Source organism: Phocoena sinus, chromosome 6 (assembly GCF_008692025.1).
Source record: "Phocoena sinus isolate mPhoSin1 chromosome 6, mPhoSin1.pri, whole genome shotgun sequence".
Lineage (NCBI taxonomy): Eukaryota > Metazoa > Chordata > Mammalia > Artiodactyla > Phocoenidae > Phocoena > Phocoena sinus.
Genome location: NC_045768.1, coordinates 2,756,423 through 2,774,744, shown reverse-complemented (window position 1 = coordinate 2,774,744; position 18,322 = coordinate 2,756,423). Strand labels below are relative to the sequence as shown.

Below are 18,322 nucleotides of genomic sequence, written 5' to 3'. Positions count from 1 at the left end.
GATCCGGTCTCCCCCGCCCTACAGCTGCTGAGTCAGAAGCCCGGGGCGGCGGCGGGGGTGGGGGAGACCCAAATCACACCCCCTTCCAGCAGCGCAGGCAGGCAGCTGAGCACGCTGTGGCGCCCAGCTCCCCCCACCCCCGGGCCAGACCGGAGCTCAGACGGCCAGCTCCCGGGCCCTCCCGGCCCCAGCACCCCCTCGCCGGGACGTAAGCCACAGCATCCTCACTTGTCAGCACCGGAAGGGACCCACTTGGGGCCGGGGACACGGAGGCCTGGGGCAGGACAGGGTGGACTCGTCCACGCTTGGCCAGATCCCCTCCTGGGGCACGGAGCAGGGACCCTCAGAAGGCAGGGACGTCGGGCGCAGGCCTGGGGACTGTTTCAAGGTGGGGTGGCCCTGGAAGCAGGCTGCTGGGACAAAGAATCGGAGCAGCGGCAGGGCGGGCCCGCCAGGCAGAGGGAACAGCAGGCGCGAAGGCTCAGAGGTGGGGGACACAGACGGCGCGGCCCAGCAGGGACCTCTCGGGGGCTCTGCTCCGCCAGTGGGGCCCCAGAGGGAGAAGACTGCCAGGTCTTCGAGGAGAGCTGACAGGCCCGAGCACCCCACTCTGGTGGGGCCACGAGGGCCGGCAATGGGCCCGTGAGTGTTGCGGGCAGGAGGGCAGAAGGGCAAGAGGGAGCCGGGGACGTCACGTCTGCTGACCGAGCCCCCGCCCGCACCCAGCTTTGGGGAGGAAACGCTCTTTCCCACAGTTTCGAAAGATCCTCTTTGCTTGAAGAAGCAAACCCGGAATCACACCGTTCCACGGCTTGGGGCCGTGCTCGCTGGGGCTGGGGCACTGGTCCCCCGAGCCCGCCCACCAGAGAGCCACCCACCCGAACACACTTCCCTGCCCAGGACATTAAGCAGGGAAAGGCCAGTGGGGACTGGACAAGGGGCTTAACCCCCCAAGTCCGCGTCAAGGCTGCACCTGGCAACGGCTCTCGCTTCCTGGCCCTGGGAGATCCCTGGGCCCCAGAAGGTTCTGGAACCAGCGGTCCCTGAAACCGCCCCTCCCAGGGAAACACTTCCTCCCAGGGGAGAACTCCCGCATCTCCCCCCATGGCCCAGCCCATCACTGGGTGCCGCAGAGCACTGAGGGGCAGCCCTTCACAGGCCCCCCAGCACCAGAGCAAGAAACTCCTCTCCCCGGCCTGCAGCTGCGACACTGAGGGTCAGGGAGGCCCCCAGCCACCGCTCTTCCCTGCTCCCCGGCGAGAACTAAAGTTCCGACCCTCCTGAAGTTCACCCTCACGACCACCCTAGGAGTAAGTGTCATCACCCCACTCCACAGATGACAAAGTCCAGGCTCAGAGAATGAGATGCTGCCCCAGGTCACACAGCTGCAAAGGGCTGAGCCGGGACCCGAACCTGGCACGTGAGTCCTCCCCCCGCAGCACGCCAGGGCCACCCAGCCCACACGTGGCTTCCCAGGCTCACAGAAGGAACCCCTCACCAGAGCACTGACAAGGCAGCCCCACCAGCCAGATGGCCCTCTGCCCATGCCACCTCCCCAGGGCGGGGCAGGTAGAAATCCCATAATCTCTAGGGCCTCTCCAGGGAGGAAGTGCCCCCCCACCCCCGCCTGGGCCACGGGATTCGGTTTTCTGTCCTCTAATCAAGAGATTCCCCACAACCCTGGCAGCCACACGTGCACGCACCCCCAGACACCTCCAGGATCAGCCCAGCCACAGCACTCACGCCAGGAGGAGAGGCCACCTCGGCACAGGGCAACAGCCACGGCCGGGTCCGGCTGGGCCAGCCAGGGCGGGAAGGGCCAGGAGAGGGGCCGGACTGGCTCCTCCCTCAGCGCCCTCCACCGGCCCCTCAAGTCAGAATCCCAGACCTACCAGGTCCGTCTGGGCACTGCTGGGGCTGCCCATGCCAGCCTGGGAAGCCCACCCAGCATCTAGGGGGTGGCAGAGGGTCCCAGGTACCAGTGGGGCTCAGCAGCACAGAGTCCAGGATCAACCAGCTGCTTGGCACCTGCCTTACTGCCAACAGGTGGGGTGACGGGCACAGAGTGGGCACCTCGGTGCAGAGGAGGACGGGGCCGGGCCCCGGCCTTCCCACCGAGCGTGTGTCCTTTGTCCATCACCACTCACCTTGGCAGCCCTTCCTGACCCGCAGAGCCCTGTGTCCTCAGGTGCCAGCAGCACGCTGGGGTCTCACCCAGACTCACTGGTCCATGCTCTGACATGGACACTATGAGTGCCGGTGAGATGGACCTGTCTGCGTGGAAAACATCTGCGTCCCACGTCCCCATCCCGGCAAGCAGCCCCCCAACGTCAGGACCACGTGGGCCTTCTACTCTGACCTCACAGCCCCTCGCCAAGTGCTCAGGCCCGCAGCAGGTCCGGGATAAACCCTGCCTCTCGGCCATAATGGCTGGGCCAGTCCTGCCCAGCCCCTCCCCACTGACGGCCTGGGGCAGACAGCAAGATGCAGTGTTCCCAGCTCGGGCTCTGGGGCCCTGGCACCTGCGGGGCCTCGGCAGTGGCACCCTGGTTCTCTGCACCTCAAAATACACGGGGTTGGCGGCCCCACGCCCACAATCTGTGTGGCCTCGAGGATCTGCTGGGCCTCTGAACCCGGGGCCTCACCTGCAAAGGGAGAGTGCAGTGGGCTGGCACCAGGCCACTTGGTGGACCGCAGCCCACCGGCCCTCCACCTGAACCCCAGCCCCACCCAGGCCTGGGAGCCACGGCGGGCCTGACCCCCAAGGTCAGGACCCCCAACCGCCAAATGCTAGCACAGGGCCCAGCCGTGCCCATGCAGGCAGGCGAGGGCCCCTCCGCCCCAGGCCGGGTCGTAAGCCCTTGGGGAGACGCCCCCAACCTGGGGTTTCCACGTCCCCCGCAGCCAGCAGCACCCATCACAGGAAGACCTTGCGGGGCCAGACCCTCCAACACCCCACCCCCACCCCGGCCCGGAGGCGGGCTTGGCAGACCCCCCTTGGCACAGCTGGTCCCTCAGAGGGTCGGGCCTGGGCCGCGGCAGATACAGTCTGAATGAGGCCAAGCCCAGCCCTCCCCTCGGGGCACCCTGCCCGGCCAGTCAGAGGCAGAAACACTGAGTATTTATTTACCCTCATGTCCCTGACCCACCCCACCCAGCAGATACACCCACACCGTCACCCTTTCTCCTCTGTCATGAGGTTTCACCCCCAACCTCAACTTCCAGCGGAGAGCCAGGCGAGAATGGGAGGAAACTGAGTCATGAGCTGGGGCACAGCCACTGCCACCACACACTCCCCACAGCTGGCCCCAGGGGGTGGAAAGGGGCCACCCTGCAGAACTCTATACCTGGGGAGAGAGTGAGCTCCCTGACACCGAGGGTGTGCAAGCCACGCTGCTGAACCGGGGTCTCGCACACACGCTTGGCTTCCCCAAGGCCCCAGGCCCGAGCCAGGAAGCCGGGTGTAGACTGGAGGGCGTGGGCCTATCTAACCCAGAGCTGCTAAAAAGAGCCAACGGGGAAGTAAAAATAGGAAATAAAAATAAAATTGCTCCAGCCAGCCCTGGTTGTTTGTGTAGGAAACACTGCATCTCCCGGCCCAGCAGGGCGGGCTCAGCTCTGGGCCCCTCCCGGACGAGGAATGTCTCTCCCCGCATCCCCCCTCCTCCCAGGACTTAAGCTGTGCACCCTGGGCAGGAAGGAAGTGCCTCCGAGAGGGATCCCGAGAGCCGGGTTCAAATCTCAGCTCTGACACTCATCAACTGTGGGACCCTGGGCAGGGAGCTGGGCCCCCTCCCAGGGCTGCAGACCCCCACCCTGCCCTGCCCGAGGCTCCGGCAACACCGGCCCACCACCTCCTCTGCCAGGTTCCCCTCCGGGACCCTCTCCATCTGCCCCGAGGTGGGCAGTCAGGAGATAAGAACACCAGACTACAGTGAGGACCAGACCTGGCCCTCCGCGCGGCTCAGAGCTCAAGTTCCGTATCCACACAATTAGAGGAAGTCTTCCTTCTCATCCTTTCCTGCTGGTCCTTTCCAGGGCTGGCATGAGGCTCATTCTCACTAAAGTGTGCATGACTGACCCCGGCTTCAAGACCGGCTCCTTCTCCCAGGGTGCAGAACCCCACAGAAGAGAAGGCACCCCGGCCAGAGGGCCAGGCTGCGGCTCACACATCCCACGCCCCACCCCACCCCACCCTTGGCAGGCCAGGACCCTCCACCACCCGCTTCATTCAGGGAGGCACTTGCTGGATCAGCGCTCATCGATTGGCCACGTCTGCCGAGGGCGCCGCTGAGAGGGCTCGGGAGAGCTGCAGGCCATTAGCGATGCTGTGCAGCCGGGCCCGGGGCAGTGGGGCACCAGCCGCGGACGAGCGCCTCCACCCACCGTGTACCTCTTCAGAGTACCCTTGTCGCTCCCGCGGCCCCTTCGGCCCCCACCACTGGGTCTGACATTCGTCTAACGCCTCGCCCAGGCCGGGGAACTGGGGTGAGCCCTGGGGGACCGGCTGGGGAGGTCTGGGGGTGACATGGCTGGTCTGATCCAACACCGGTCCAGTGACCCTGCCCGACCTCTGCGCCCCACGTGGTTCTGGTTCCAAGTCCCCAAGGAGGGTCTGGGGAGGATGGGGTCCCTGAGGGTGGGGGTTGGGGGCAGCACACGCCACTCCCAGTCCTGGCCTTGCTGCCCAGTCCCCTCCGGCCCACAGACCCTCTGAGCTGGCCAGAGAGCCCGAGCTGGGGGTTCCACGGGTGAGAGCACAGGACAAGAGAGCAGACCCTGGGCCCTCTGGCCTCCAGGTCCTGGGGGCCAAGCCCGAGGTCAGGGACGCCAGCAGCCCACCCAATATAGGCGCGCGGGCCAGCGGCCACCAAGCACCGAGCGAGGAGTCCAGACAGCCAGGGATACGACAGGAGTGACGACGGTCATTTCAGAAACCAGGCAGGGGGTGTGTGTGTGCGTGTGTGTGCAGGGCCAGCCACCAAGAGGGGCTGAGGGTCAGCAGTGGAGGGAGGTCCGGGGCAGGCCATCTCCAGAGCCCTAGAGGGATTCCCTGAGACCCCCAGGTCCCCACGAGGCCCGTTCACTCCCCCAAGGCCATGATCTGCCTGCCCCCTCCCCTCGCCCAGGGGCCTGGGCAGAGCGCAAGGCCTGGCCTCGATGCAGGACGGACATGACGGCCGAGGGGGTGGGGGGCCCCGGCTGCCCCTCCAATAACGAGCTCCATAGCTTATCAGCCACGTGCAGGACCAGCGCGGGCTCGGGAGCCATCCCCTCCCCGCTCCGGTAGCTGGCCATGAGAGCATCCCCGCTGCCCAACGAGGAGACACAATAACTGTCCACAAGCAGATACGTCTCAGCAAAGAGGTGCGGGCAGGGCGGCTGCTGCAGCCGGGAGACACACGCGGGGAGCACACCTCTCCCGAGACCTGCAGCCAGCGAGGGCACCGGGAGCTGCGACCTTGCCCCGTGGCCCTGGGACTTGGGGTGGGGAGGGTGCCAGCCGGGGTCGGAGGGGCAGCGCCTGGACTGGGGGGTGGTCAACCTAGAACCAGAGCTGCCCGCGGTCCTGCAGCCGGATCGCAGCCCGGCAGAGGAGGCCCTCTGAGCACCACGGCGTTTCCTTTTTATAAATCCCATCCCACGCCAGCCACGGGAGCCAGGAATAAGTCGGCAGGGATCCAACGCCCAGTGGCAGCCTGTCCCAGGCCGGCGGCTGTGCCCGCACGCCTGCCCACCCTTCCAGCCTGGGAGGGAAGCCCAGAGAGGCCTTGGACATCTCGGGCTGTGCTGTGCACTCTGCCTGCAGCATCTCCCGTACTCTCAGGCACCCAGGCTCCCATAAGCCCCGTCTACACCTGCGGAACTAAGCTGGGACCGCCAGCCAGGCCGTGGGAACGTAAGGCACGTGCTCCAGACTGCCCAGCTGCCTGGGCTCAGGTGTCAGGCTGCATCCTACACCAAGGTCCTGATTGCCCCCCCCAGACCTTCCTCTAGAGTTTTCCTCATCTGGTAAAAGGCACATCACCCTTCCTGTGCTCAGCCCAAAAGCCCCAGACCACTTCTGCCTCATTACCACTCCCCCGCCCTGCCCTCTGCCCCCCGCTTCTCACACAGCAGCAGAGCCTCCTACCAAGCACAGGCCAGACACCACCCTCCCTGGCCCGGGACCCTCCAGTGGCTCCACCTCCCCAGGGCAGGGGTCCCATAGGCTTCTCCGTGCTCTCTGATTCCACCTCTACCCTTTCCCCTCACTGGCTCAGCTCCAGCCACACAGGTAGATTCAAGGAACTCTGAGTGGGAGGCCTCAGACAGACAACACTGACGTGCGGATCCGAGGACGCAGAAACTGACTTCTCCCAGGCAAACTCCTATGCATCCCTCACAACCCAATTCAGACAGCCCAGCCCACTGAACAGCAGGGCAAGCTGATGACCCTTCTCCTGTGCCTGCCCCGCTCCCAGTAGTCCTCCCAGCGCCACACTCACACCGTCCCCTCCCCCACAGTGAAAGCAGGCGTGACCACACTTGTCAACCACGAGTGACCTACCCTGATGCACATTATCAGCCCCACTTTACAGATAAGAAAACTGAGGCCCAGAGAGGTTTTAAAACTCTGGCCCAAGGTGACACAAGTGGTAGTGTGGCGGCGGTCCACGCCAGCCCCTATGACCCCAGGCACCACTCACCATCTTGGGGGCTGAGCCTCACCCAACGCTGCCTCCGCAGGGACCAGCAGGTCCAGGCGTCTGCAGACAGACAGCCGGTCAGACGGACAGAGGCACGAACAGACGGCTGGCAGGTGGGAGCTTTGCTCTGAACCTCTCGGCCAGGCTTTGATTTCTACCCTCTCGCCCCACCGGCCAAGTTTCAACAAGACGTACTGAGCAGCAGAGGAAGGAACCACGTCTCGACACAGGCAGTCATCTGGGGCTGAGGACCCCCCATGCTGCATCAGGGTGCTGAGTCCACGGGACACCCAGGTCCCGTCCAGCAACAGGTGGCAGCTGCATCTAAAGGACGCAGAGCAGAGAGGGGGGGAGGCTCAGCCCTGGACGGGGACACCCACGGTTGCAACCCCGGCCTCAGGCTCCCCGAGGGCTTTCCAGCTGCCATCTGGGCCCAGAGATCCTCCAGGGCAGGGTCTCCATCGATGGCTCCAGGCTCTCCCTGCTACACGCCCAGGAATCAGCACCAGGGTAGACACACAGCAGGACTTCCCTCCCTTGAAAGTTGGGACGGACCCCCAGAAGAAGGGTGATTCAAACAATGATGCCTTTCAAAGTCACTTTGCAAGGGGTGGGCTCCCCCCCACCCCATGACGTTTCTCTAGTGGAGGGGGTGGGGGAGACATTTCCAGAAAGCACTAATTCAGTCAACAAACGCTTTCTGAGGCTGGTGCAGCGCCTGGTGCTGTGCGCTCGGCAGCCAACTAGACCTGAGAGCCAAGCCCATTGATGGGCAGGGGTGCTCGGCGGTCTCAGGCCCCGCGGGGAAAGAGCCGCGCCCGACTGGCGGTGTCTGCCAAGGGTCCCGGCCGCGAAGCAGCGGCATGCCAGCCCTGTACTTCCCACCTCCGACTCGGCCCAACATCCTTCCTTCCATTTCACAAATGAGGAAACCGAGATAAACAGGGAGGAAGTAACGTGCTCCAAGTCACCAAGTTCATGTGCCAGAGCCGGAAGGTTCGGGCCACCCATCCCCCGTCAGCGGTCTGCAGGGATCAGCCTCTTGGGGGCAGAGGCTGGCGCCCCGACCTTTGCCCAGGGAGACAGAACAGGGAAGGGGGAAGGCCCCGGCTCCCCTCCCTGCTGTCCGCACCCCTCCAGCTGGACCCAGGAAGGTGGCCACCAGTGCCGCCCCGCCCCATCCCAGGCTGTGGCCCACCTCACCACCGTCTGAGCTCAGAGTGGCCTGGCACTCACTGCCCAAGGCCCCCACCTCCTAGCCCTCCTCCTGACCTTGGTCCTGGGCAGAAACTCCAGGAGCAGGGGCGGGGCGGGGGCAGCTCCGCCACCTCCTGTGGACTCTGGCCCCAGTAAGAGCCATTTTTCTCAATCCAGGCAAGGAGCGGGTGAATTGAGGAACCATCAGACAGCCCAGCACTCCTGCAGGAGGTTCCACGAGGTGGGGGCAGGGGCACTTCGGGGATGGACCAAGGGATGTGGGGACAGACAGGCGGGTGGGGAAAGGACCCCCAGCTACTCCACCCAGAGAGGGGCCCAACTCTGGCCACTCCCCCCAGGAGCCAGAGCTCCGAGCTGGCGTAAGAACACAAGGTGGGCCAGCGTGGGCCACGCTCCAGACCAGGACATCCCAGGGCCCGGGAAGCAGAGGGGACATCGGGCCCGCAGACATCGGGCTCAGAGGGGCTGCCTGCCGCCAGGCTGGGGGTGGCCAGGTCGCGGCCAGGCCCACTCCCAGCCTTACCTCCTCCCAAGGTTAATCACTTCCAGAGCAGCTGACCACACCCCTCACGCTCACGTGGGTCCTCACCAGCACAGGCCGGTAAGCAGCCATCAAGGGGCCAGGTAGAGGAGCCTGGCCATGCCGTTGGATCCTTCTGAAATCCTCCAGGGACAGCCCACCCAACAAACTCTTATTTATCCCGTAAAACCTAACTACAACATCACCTCCTCTTTGAAGCCTCCCTGACTTCCCCAGGCAATTTACAGGTGGAGCAACTGAGACCCAGAAAAGTAAATTTGCCAGCCCAGGGCCACACGGTCCCCAGCTCAGAGCTGGTACTCATTCATCACACCAGCACGCTTTGAACACAAGAAAGCCAGAAAGCAGAGTGAGCGGTGCCTGATGCGGAGGGAGAGGCTGGAGGGTCACGTGACACTGAGCAGAGGCCCGAGCTCCACACAGGGGCAAGGGGGGCCCGCGGAGAATTCCAGCTTGGGGACGTCAGGGCCCAAGGAGAGAAGGGGCCGGCCCGGCCTTGGGTGGTGGCTGGCGTGACAGCACCTGCAGCTCCCCTGCCCCCGCTCTGCCCAGCCCCCATCAGTAAGATTATTCCCCCCGACATGCTGCTTTACCCCCAAACCGTCTCACCGTAACACTCCCAGGTGAAAGCCAGAGCTGGACCCGGCGGGACTGACCACACTCCCCACCGCAGCCGACTTCCTACCTCCCACAGCTCAGATCCTGTCCCCTCAACAGAGGGAGGGCACGGAGCCACTTCCTGAGGAGGGGATCCTCAGCTCTGTCACCCCAACTGCAAGGCCACCAGCTCAGGGGAACAGGGCCAAGGAAGGGAGGAGCAGAGGCCTCTGGTAGCCAGAGGGCCCCAGGGAAACCGAGGCCCGCGGGGAGAAGGGACCTGCCCGGGCACGCAGCGAGCTGCTCAGAGAGCCAACTGGACCGTCCACCCAACCCTGGGCTGGGCTGCAGCCCTGCAGGGGAGGGGCCCTCCTGCCGCCCGGAGGCGGGGGAGGGGTGACCACCAGCCTGCCCGGGGGGGCAAGACAAGGGGGTTCAGGGCACACCCCAAGAGCTCAACCATACAGGTCTCTCCTGGGAGCAGCAGGGACAGCCTCTGCTGAGGGCACCCCAAAGCTGCTCCCGATGAAGCTGGGTCACGGGGGTACACAGCCAGGGCACCTTGGGCACATCCTTCAAGCTCCCCAAGACTGAAGTCCTCATCCCCAAAATGTGGACACAACAGCCCCACCCCAGGGCCTGTCCACGTGGAGGGCACTCAGCCCAGGCCACCACCCTGCCACCGCGGCCCAATGCCGCCCCACGCCGGGCCCGGCCTCTGAGGGCCAAGCAGCCAGCAAGGTGGGTTCTCTGGACAGGAGGCCTGCATCTCCTGGAGAGCGGGGGCCGGGCTGGACCACCAGCCCCTCGCCAGGGCCCCAGGCGCATCCTCCATGGCGTGGGGTGAGCTGCCACTGACGGCAGTCGTGGGTCACCTCCACCCCACTCCTCAATCATGGGCGCTTTCCTGGACGGCTTGGAGCCCACCGTGAGCACTCCCTTGGCTGACCCTCCCGTGTCCCTACGAGGCTGCGTCGTCACCCCGCGTCCGAATGAGAAGCGGCGGAGCTGAACCAGGGTAGCCCGGCACCCCGTCCAGAACTGAGCCCAGCGCCCCGTACTCTACTCGGTCGGCTCACAAGCGAAAGACCGCGCACAGCCTGGCGGGAAAAGCTCTCAGGCTGCCGGAGGACACGGCCCCGCAGACCAGAGGGAGGGGACCGGGACAGGGACCTCCACGGAGGGGCTCGGGGCCCGCCGCCCGACGGCGCCTCCTCCAGAGGGCCGGGCAGAGGGCCTGTGAGTGCAGCGACTCCGGCCACCTGGGCTGTCACCACCTGACCTCTGCCCGGGGCCAGTGTGGACACTTAAGCTAAATTGGTCAATTACGGGATACTTAGATCCCTCCCCGGGGCTCCCCAGCCTCCCTCGGTTCTGGGCCGCAGCACCAGGAAGCCAGCTGAATCAGTAACCTCATTACAGCCCAGCGGCCGCACCCGGGGCCGGCTTTGAACTCCGTGGGGTTTATCCATGACCACTGCAGGATTTACACACGGCTGGCCCGGGCCCAACTTGCTCTCCCCTCCCTCTCCTCCCCTCCGCGCAGGAGGCTCCAGACTCAGGACGGCCGCGGCCTCTGCTGAGACCCATCACCACCGGCCCGGAATCCTGGGCACAGCCAGAGAAACCGAGGCACGGCGAGACAGCACTGTTGCTCAGATGAGCCCATGGAGGCGCAGGGGTGCCGGGGCCAGGCTCTGGGTCACCGGGAAGCAGACCAAGGGCTCCTCTTTGTGTCCCCAGCCCCAACTGACGGCGCGCCCCACACCTGTCTCAGGAACTCGGGACCAAGGGCCAGCCGTGAACATCTCACGAGGAGGGACCCCAGGGCAACAACTCACACCGAGGCCCTCAGTGGCTCCAGCCCCACAAGGCCCCCCAACATCCCATTTCCCAGACCCAAGGTCAATCCCCACCTTGGTCCTCGAGTCCTTGCTCTGACCCCAGGAGGCCCGGTCGCCCTGCCCCGGCACAGACAGCCCATCCCCCAACTTTGGTGCTCTGGGCCCGACACGGCCTTCCGGGACTGGGCTCAGCCCTCTTGACTTCCAGACTGTTCCATCACCCTTCCCAGAGACCCCAGGCCCCCTCGCTGAAGCCACTAGCGCCCCAGGCCCTGGACCGTCTCGGATGATGTAATGGGGGGCCCATGGGGTGGAGAGCACGTCCCCAAGGACAGGCCAAGGGCCCACGGGCCAGAAAGGGAGAAGGGGACAGGAGAAGAGCCAGGGCTGGGCAGGAGTTGGGGGGTGGGGGGGTCCTCTCCCAGCCCCGTGCTCAGGGAGGTGAAGATCTCCAACCCAGTGGCCCAGCCTGACCCCCCCGCCAGGAAGCCACTTGGGGTCCCCGCCCCCAGTGCAGGCCGCTGTGCTGAGTCCCAGCCAGAGCCCACTCACAGGGGCACCTACCCCATCGGGCTCCAAGCCCGCCCAGGACCCTTCTCCTCCAGCCCAGCCTCTGCACATAGCTAGAGGCCTAATTCCGACCCCAGGGCCCCGGGGCCCCTCCTGGTCACCGTGTCAACCAGCCAGCTCTCACACAACACGGCCTCTCCTAGCTCCGGCCACACGGGCTGCTGGGCCCTGTCTCGGCTGACCCTCCACCCGGAGCGCCCCTCCCCCTGACCTGCCGCAGCCCTGCCTCTGCTTCAGAGTCCACGCCAGGACTGGCTCCCACAGGAAGCCCGGCCGCCCTCCCGCTCACAGCCAGCTCTGGCCCAGCCGGCGCTCGGCAGGTGCTCCCCGAGCGCCGTGGGGACTGAAGCCAGCCAGCAGGCCCGAGTCCTTCTAAGGAAAAGCGCGTTGAGACTCTATGATGGGAAGGCCAGGCCCGTGCGCGTGTCCGTACACGCGTATTTGTGTGCGCGCGCTCGTGGGAGTGGGTGCGTGAGCGCCCGTGCGCGCGTGTGCACGTGTGTTCGTACGTGTGCGTGTGTTCACAGCGGTGCACCTGTGTGCGTGTTGTGCATGTACGCGTGGAGGCGTGCGGTCACGTACACGCGTGTGCGCTGCCCACAGGGAGTGCAGAGATAAGGGGACCAGGTGTGGCTGCCCTCGCCCAGTACCCCCACCAGGTCCCTCAGGAATCTGCTGCCAGACAGCTCTGCCCTGGCGGGGCGAGGACGGGGACCCCAGGCCACGGGCGTCTCGAGGCTGCGCCTCTAGCTGTCACCCAGCCCGTGGTTTTCCAGTCCATCAATAATACCCTCGACCCTGCGCCACCCCCAGCCGGGGACAATCCCGGAGGAGGTTCGGGGTCTCTACTCCCCAGAGGACCTTCGAGGGGTGAACAGGGACAGAACGGGGACAGACGGGGACAGCGAAGCTTCAACCTCCACCAAGTCTCGCAGAACAAAACGTTCCCTCGCCTGAGGGCCCGACACGCATAACAGGGCTCCCGGGGAGCCAGGACGGGGCACAGACCCAGGCCCCGCCAGGAGAGCGGCTTCTGAAGAGGCCACCTGACGATCAGGAGGTCGGGGGACAGCGGCGCCACCCCAGGGACTGGTCCTGGCCCAGCTGGTGCTCAGGCCCCGCCACTGGGACACCAAGGTGCTGAGAGAAAGCAGGCAGGACCGTGCAGAGGCTCAGCGCGGCACAAAGACCGCGACGGACCTCACGTTTCCGTGGGCCCCGCGAGGCTGTCACGAGGTCCTCGCAACCGGGGCCCAGGGACACAGCAGGCGCCCAGGGAATGGAGCCATCATGTCCTCGGGTGGACGGCACAGTGCCCCGGACACGTCAGAAGAGATTTCGAGACATGGGACAGACGCGGGCCAAGGAGGCCCATCTGGCTTCTGGAGACCAAGGAAATGGGTCCCTGAGCGGCCGCCCCGTTCACTTGCTTCACTCACGCAGGGCCGCGGGTCCCAGGCGCGAGAGGACACACAGACGTAGGGACACAGGACAGACAGCGCCAGGCACAGGGCAGGCAGGGCCCAGCTGCGGGGCCTAGAGCGAGCGCGCGGCTGCAGCCGCCTGAGCGTGCGCACACCACGTGTCCCCACTGTCCTCCGCGTCGGCCGGGCCAGGTTTACTGAGCCGCTTTCTGCTCTGCCACGCTCACTCGGCGGCTGAGCTAGACGACTGCTTTGTAACTCTAGGGTGCAATTTCTCCGTCTGTGAGGCACTGGGGCACGACTGCTCGGAACATCCCGCCCCAGGCTCGGTGGGCGCGCGAGCGAGGCCCTCGCCCCACCAGCTCCTGCGGGCCTCGGGGACGGTGCACAGAGCAGGGGCCGCGTCGGTGCTCGCTCCGCGCGGGAGACGAGGCCGGGGGCGGCCCTCCTCTCCAGCTGGGGCCCCGCAGCCCTGAGAGCAGCAGCCATGCCTCTGCTTTGTGCTCCTGTTTCAGCCTAACACTCGAGAACCGGGCCACTCACTGATCCAGGCAGGGGACACGGGGAGGCTCCGGCCACGGGCCTTGCCTTCGAAGAAGGGCCGTCAGGTAGACACGCCCCTGAAATAAGATGGGCTGCCCTTCCGCCAGCACCGTAGAAGGGCCAACACACGTGTCCATTTTACAGATGGACAGTTAAGGCTCCGAGAGCCCGGCAGGCAGGCCACACACACAGGCAGCAGGGACAGAGGACCCGATCCCCAGTGGCCTGACCACCAGCCCACAAGAGGACATGGTCCCCCAGGAAGGTGCAGCTCCCAGGGTCTGCTCCCCCTCTCCCCGGGAATGGCCGGGTCATTCGAGAGAGAGCAGGTAGGGGGAGCAAGTGACAAAGGGGCCTGAGGAGGAGAGGAAGGGAGAGTGAAGATGGAACTGCCCCTTGGAAAACGTAAGCAGTGCAGGCAGGGGCGGGGAGGGGCCCGGCCCTCTCCCCGCACCTTCCATAGCATCCAGGTAACAGACCTGCACCGTGCACGTCAGGGCAAAGGTATCTGATCCCCAAGCAGACCCCAACCTCACCAGCCACCCAGGTTCTCAAGGGCCTGCACCCCTGCCCATCCCTAACGCTGCCTGTAGTCAGCTCCCATAGGAACAGACCCGTCGATGGGACACCTCAAGGCCCTGGCCACCAGAGCCAGCTAGACAAATTGTGACAAACTAGGGGTGGATGAAAAGGGAAGGTGGATCAGGTCTTGTCCTGAGCCAGTTCAGTGGCCTCTGCTCTGTCCTACGGACAGCAGCTGAGTCGGGCCCAGGAGCCCTCCTCTCCTAGAGGACGGGCCTTACTCGAGACCACTGCCTACCGTGGAAATACACCAACTGTGGAGAGAGCCCGGGCAAGCCAAGAAAATGAAAGTCCGGAGGCAGCTTCCACCGGCTCTGGGCAGGCGTTTGGGGCCTTCCCCCCGACCCCACACCACCTCCTGTGCAGCCACTGTCTGTCCCCCCTTGGCTCACCGAGGGGCCCCTCTCCTGATGCCAGAGCCCGTGGTACCCACACCCAGCCCCATTCTGTACCACACAGTAATCCCACCACCAGCCCCCAGAACGGGAGACAAGGACCACCAACCGAAACCCGCCCACAGAGGCACAGAGGGGGTGGGGCAGGGGCCGGGGAAAGGCAGGCAGAGGGCCTCCTGGAGGAGGCCCAGCTCCCCGCAGGCCCGGAAGGACAGGCACAGCTGGAAGAGCTGGTGGAGCTGGGATCAGGCCCCCAGCAGCTGCCCCGGGGCGAGCAGGGCTGCCCGCTCAAGTCTGCCAAACCCCAGCTCAGCGCTGCCCGCCCGCACGCCCTCCGTGGCTCCTCCTGGGGGTCCCCAGCTCTCCCCACCCATGTTCGGGCAGAGTGGGTCAGGGCTACACGCTGGGCCCAGGCACAGCAGACAGGCAACCGTGCCCAGGCAAGAATGCAGGCCAGCAAGGCCACGGCCACGGCCACACCCATCTGAGGGCTGTTTTTCTCACCCTGACACTTCCCCCGACAACAAACAGAGCCCCCTCCAGAGTTTACCAAAACAAACGCCCCAACAGTCAGCAGTGCCCAGGCCAAGACAGGACTGCCTCGCAGGCCGGACTCCAAGCCCAGCCTCCAAGCCCAGCCTCCAGAGAGACACATGACCCTGTTATTTCGGGAGGCCCCGGAATGTGCTCTATTTTGGGTCCCGAGGGCTCTGATGTTACCAGATGCCCCTTACCAGGGCTCCAAGCTCTCCCAGGTCCCCAAGAGCTGCCCAGAGGGTGACCAGTGGACCTCCTGCTCTGCTACTGCCCCCCACCCTTCCCCGGGCAAAGGGGCTACTAGCAGCCAGGGGTCTGGGGTCTGAGACCTTGGGACACTGCGGACTCAGCCTTCCAGTCCCACTGTCCATCCTGATGCCAGCGCACGTCTCCCCTCGACGGGCACGGGCACTGGTCCGCCCTGGGCAGTGGCAGCAGGGGCAGGGAGCAGGGGCTGCCTTGGGCACGTTCCTTGGCCTCCAGATCTGTACCTTGGGCTCATCCCCGCCCCGCCCCCACTGGAAGCCTCAGCAACTGGGAGACTCCCGGGCGGGTGACAGCAAGTACCCCAGCCCACCGAGCCCCAGGCGATGGGTGCTGGAAGGAGCAGGCCCTCTGCCCAAGGCCCCGAAAGCGGCCGGACAACCGTATGGGGCAACGCCACCTGCCCAGCAGCTCCAGGTCCGCCCTGGGTCGCCAGCCGCGCCTGGACAAGCCGGGCCTCCTGATACTGACCCCCAACGAGGGATTAGGCCGTGTTGACAAAAGGGCTTAGGCAAGTAGCCGCTTAAATGGACCTTCAACTCCACTGGACTTCAGAGCTGCTCACAAGCTTAGAAAAAAATAAAGTGTAATCAGAGCCCAGGGCTCTCCACTCAGGCCTGGGGCATGAGCTGCCTGGGAGGCCACAGGCTGAGTCAAGGAGAGAAGCTCCCCCAGCCAGCCAACTTGCAGCAGCGGGGGGGGCGGCGGGGCGCAGGGGAGGGGGGTGGGGGTGGGGGGTGTGGGGGGGAAGGGGGAAAGGTGCGGGGAGGAACACAACACCTACCCAGGTTCCCGGGGCACGACCTTTCCTCTTCACAGGAACTCCAGCACAGCGACCCTACAGCCTGGACCCTATGTGTGCTGACTCCCAGGACCCTCCCAGGATGTCAGACACTGGGACCTGTCCCGCTCCAGGTACCCAGCCATGGCCCTGCCTCATCGCGGGGGCCAGGAGGGGAGCAAAGGCAGAGCTGAGCGTTCTTGGTCCAGAGGGATGCTCTGTATGTGCACACACGTGTGCAAAGCTTTAACGGGGGACAGGAGAGGCTGTCGGCCTCCACGGGGCCCCGCCAGGCCCACGCCAGGCCCAGCAGTGGCAAGTCAAACAACTCAGCTTTCAATCCTGCTACACACACACACACACACACACACACACACACACACACACACACACACGGTCACCACGGGCTGGGGGTTCAAATCCGAAATCCATCACTTTGTAGCCTGTGGCCTCAGTCGCTCTCAACCAGGTTTGTCATCTGCAAAATACGCATAAGCACCCACCCTGGGGGCTCTGGGGAGGAAGGAGGGTGCTCAGCCTGGTGCCTGCAGAGGTCTTCGCTGTACAGAGTCAGGGAAGGAGTCTTAGCTTTGACAAACTCGGAACCCTGCCCCTGTCACCCTGCCGTATGCCCCTCTGTGAGCCGGCGCCGAGTGGAGCACTCAGACCCTCGCCCAGACATCCCGGGGAGGGGGGCCAGCTCCACGCGGCTCCCCTCCACCTCCCCGTCTCACCAAACATCCCTGCAGCTGTGCTGAGTTCTGGCAGCCAAGCCGGTGGCCAAACTGCACCCCGGGCTGCAGGAGGGTGGGCAGGCAGGAGGGGCAATAGACCGCGGGTTTCATTCATAATCAGCTGCTCTAATTTCCATTCAGCACAAATCCTTCACCCAGCCTGACAGCCTAGCTGCCGGCCCCACCACCAAATTAATATCCTTCCCGGGCTCATTTATAAAGTCTCCCCACCCCCTCCCCCCTTCCCGGCCTCTCACTGGCTCCCAAACCCTAGGGAGGACGACGGCTCGGGGCACCCGGCCATGCCCCCTCCTCCTCCTCCGTGGTCCAGGCCTTGAACTGGAGAGCAGTCCGGGGCAGGGAAGCCACTGGGTGGGATGGCAGCGGGAGAACAGGAAAACCGGCCCTCCGTACCTCTAGGGTGTCCACCCCAAGTGCAGGGCCAGCTCCAGAGAACGCCCGGAGAACACTCTGGTGCGCCAGAGTGAGGGGCCCCATTTCTGGAATGGGGCCCCAGGTTTGATGTTCCCGGTCTTACGGCCCCTTGGCGACCCTGCCCACCCGCGCCCGGGCTGCTCTGGGGGAGGAGGAGTCCGGAGTGTTCCAGGGCCGGCGGCCTGCTGGACTCGGCAGCCCAGGCGGCGGCGCAGAGGCCGTCCCGATGCCAGGGCGGCTGAAGGCTAGGAGCGCACAAGTTGCGCCGCCCCGCTGGAGGTGGGCGCCCGGGCGGGGGTCGCGGGCCGCTGCCAGGAGGGGCCAGGAGCCCCCCGCTTCCAGCCGACCGGCTGCCCCTCCGGCCCCGCCGCCCGCCCGCTGCCCACTCCCGCTCCGCCACCAAGTCGGCGGCCCGGCGCGGGCCGGGGGGCCGCCAGCCGCCCTCGCCCCCTCCCAGCCCGGCCGGCCCGGGTAAAAGTTGCTCGGCCCACCCGCTCCCGCCCGGCGCCCCAACTCCGCGCGGGCCGGCTGGGGGCGCGGGGCTAGCCGGGGCCCCCGCGCGCGCCGGGAACGCGCCCCGCCGCCGCCGCCCCCGCCGCCGCCCGCGATCACTCACCGAGCGGCAGGAAATGTTTGGTGTCCATGTCTGCGGCGACCTCGCGGCGGGAGGCGGACGAGCGCGGCGGCCCCCGGCGCGGCCGGCCGGGCCCGGGCGGCGGGAGCCGGCGGCGGCGGCGGCGGCGGCGGCGCGCGGAGGCCGCGGCGCGGCGAGTTGTTGCAAAAGTCGCCCAACAATGTAAACTACTTGTGCTGCGCGCCGCCGCCGCGCGCCCGCGCCCGCGCCCCCGCCGCGCGCGCCCGCGCCCCGCTCCGACCGCTGCGGCGCCGGCGGGGGGGCGGCGGGGGGCCCGCGACGGGCGCGGACTCGGCGCAGCGCCGCCGCCCGCCCGGCCTGCGCGCCCGCCCGGCCCCGCCCGCCCGGAGCGCACCCCCCGCCGGTCCCCCCGCCCGGCCGGAACGGACCGCCCCCTCCGCGCCCCCACCTCGTCAGCCCGGAGCGCGCCCCCCGCCCCCCCCCGCGCGCCGCCCGCCCAGCCGCCGAGTTGCGAGCGAGCAAGCGAGCGGTGCAAACTTGCAAGTTTCCCTCCACCAGGGGTTCCCCGGAGCC

General features: G+C 66.3%; 1 protein-coding gene across 1 annotated transcript in view; it reads right to left on the bottom strand.

Moving 5' to 3' along the window:
- The window catches only part of RXRA (retinoid X receptor alpha), a 98,639-nt gene extending 80,703 nt beyond the window's left edge, over positions 1 to 17,936 (bottom strand). Inside the window, exon 1 of the mRNA XM_032634274.1 lies at positions 17,771 to 17,936. Coding sequence (XP_032490165.1) covers positions 17,771 to 17,798 — 28 coding nt within the window. The 5' untranslated portion in view covers positions 17,799 to 17,936. The remainder of the gene's footprint in view (positions 1 to 17,770) is intronic.
- Positions 17,937 to 18,322: the final 386 nt, after the last annotated feature.